At 33.9% G+C, this 2500-nt stretch overlaps 1 protein-coding gene across 3 annotated transcripts in view; it reads right to left on the bottom strand.

Annotated features, from left to right (window-relative positions):
* Positions 1 to 899, bottom strand: part of per (period circadian regulator) — a 13759-nt gene extending 12860 nt beyond the window's left edge. For 2 of the 3 annotated variants that reach the window (XM_070116550.1, XM_070116548.1), the window contains exon 1: positions 663 to 893. In XM_070116550.1, coding sequence (XP_069972651.1) covers positions 663 to 684 — 22 coding nt within the window. In that variant the 5' untranslated portion in view covers positions 685 to 893. Of the gene's footprint in view, positions 1 to 662 lie in introns of all 3 variants that reach the window. The other variant, XM_070116551.1, reaches the window with a different exon arrangement.
* Between the last annotated feature and the right edge of the window lie 1601 nt (positions 900 to 2500).

Below are 2500 nucleotides of genomic sequence, written 5' to 3'. Positions count from 1 at the left end.
CATCATTCTACAGTGCATAAGAGGCAAAAGCAGCTGTAACTATGTTGTTTATTGCTCTATTTCTTATGCTCTAAGAGATGGTGGTATCCGTTTCCCTCTATCTCTGGTTCAGTAGCATTAGCCCAGTAGGCTATTAACCCTTTCCTTTTTATTATACCCTTTTTTCGATTTCATGCATATGATTTATGTACAATACTATTGTACAGAATGTGATATCTCAGCTAGACTCTACTATATTCAAAATATTTTCTACTTAATCTGATCCATCTCCTAGAAAATTAGCAATAAAAGTTAAAATTAGCCTCATTAAATAAAATAAAAATAAAAAATAAAAAATGGATTATAATTACAAAAGATATAATCCCCAAAAAATCCTAAACAAATAAGAATAATACATTACCATATCCAATTGAACTATTCCCGTTTGCAGACTAAATACATTATGAGTATATTCAATAAATCTACAATATTTGATGTACAAAACCCCAACTTAATTTATTTTTGGAAATTGATTTAGAGTGATTTCCTATCGCCTGTTTTCGAGTTGCTTCTGAAATCCACTTCCTTAAAAGTCAATCTACAGTACTATCACTATTGAAATAACATAAAATAAACCTCTATTCCAAAACAAAATAAACAAAGGAACTTCAAAGGGGACTTACCGTGGTTGTCAGTTTCCGCCATTGTATATTTTTCCAATTTCTCTCTTATCTTCTACCTAACACATCCCCCTCATGCACAAAATTATATTTCACATATACTATACTTCGCCATTATCAATTTTATAACGACACACACACTACTGGATAATAAAATAGGAAATATTTATAAATATTGGTTGACTGTCTACACTTCTACCTCGGTCTGGAGTGCAAAGTCTTCAAGTACGATATCGTGCGGAGAGGGAGGGAAAGTATCGTACTTTCTGAGACGCAAGTCGTGCCATCCTGCTTTTTTTATTGGGAATTTTCTTCTGATGCACTGTATTTTCTACTCCTTTATTAAGTGTTTGATAAACAGTATTTATTCCCTTTTTGTATATTCTCTTAATCTGTTAATTTGTTAATATTTAGTATCTTTTGAGCGATTTGGTGCGTTCAATTATTCGAAAATTACGGTATCATGAGTTTTCGTTGCTGGTTAAAGATTCTCTTGCTATGTGTTACATTTGTTACATTAGTAATTCTGTTTTAGCTCTTAGATTTTCCTTGTTTTATGTTATGTGTATCTTTGAGTTTGATAGATCCGTAATGTATATGTTTTGCACTCATGTATGGTCATTAATTTCTAATCTTATTAATCTTTTGTCATATAGTTTTATTTTTTTTATATATATATTGTATGCACAAAAGTGTTGATTTAAACGACTATGTAGGATTTCTCATACTGAAGATGATGTGCGTGCGCGTTTGCACGAGCTGGGTTATCTGCAGTAATAACACAGTATTTCAGTTCTACGCACATCAACAAAAACCTCTACCCTCTTAAGCTAAGTATTCATATCAATAAAAATAACTTTTAGCTCATCATTTAATCTGCCCCCAAAAGTAAATAAATGTTTGTATTTTTATCTCCAAACCGCTACCGGTCGCACATGGTAATTATCGTTCCTCTCGTTCCCAGATATCTATGTTTGTTGTGCGCATTTTATCACGCTTTATCAAACGTGATCCAGGAAAAGGTGATAATCTTTAAGATTAAAATCCGCACAACAAATCCCCATCTCAATAATTTCAATGTCTTCAACATGAACGGATTTCTTTGTTGAATATTTCAAGTACGATGCGAAAATATAAAGGAATGGCACTTATGTCCTTGTTATGCGCATTTCATCACGCTTTCCTAAACGTGATCTGGGAGTGCGTACTGCACTAGAGCAATACTGAATTTGAGAATAATTCTGCATCACACCCTCTCCCATTATTTTCACTTGTATCAGCATGACCTCAATTGTTGAGGGACATTTAAAGTGTAATACATGAATTAGAATGGAGGGCAGCATATATTATGACTATTGTGCGCAGTTTATCACGCTTTGCCAAACGTGATTAGGAAAACGTGATGTCTTAAAAGATAGGAAACTGCACATTCAACTCCCTTCTCTTTAAATGTCATTTACCTTTACACAGATCTTATTTACATATATTTTTCGAAATATAAGCAATATAGACAGAGCGGTGTATCATGCAGTATGATGACATTGAGAACGAGAAAAGAGGGGTAAGTAGAGGGTTAAAAAAAAGTTCTTCACCCCAAATTTGTCATCCTGTTGCAAAGAGACCATCTCTCTCTCTTTCGACATTATTCAAAATATAGAATCGATAGTTGGGAATATTCAGCAAAATAAAGCAAGAGAGGTAGGCAGGTGCGAGGTCACGATTCTCTACACGTGACCGTCGGCGCTCTTCTGCCGACCGGACAACCTCACTAAGATGTTGTGTTTTACGAAGTTTTTTTCTTATTCAGATGATTCTGAAGTGGATGAAAGTCTTTCTCGAAA

Source organism: Penaeus vannamei, chromosome 39, assembly GCF_042767895.1.
Source record: "Penaeus vannamei isolate JL-2024 chromosome 39, ASM4276789v1, whole genome shotgun sequence".
NCBI classification, from domain to species: Eukaryota; Metazoa; Arthropoda; class Malacostraca; order Decapoda; family Penaeidae; genus Penaeus; species Penaeus vannamei.
This window is presented reverse-complemented; position numbering and strand designations above follow the sequence as displayed.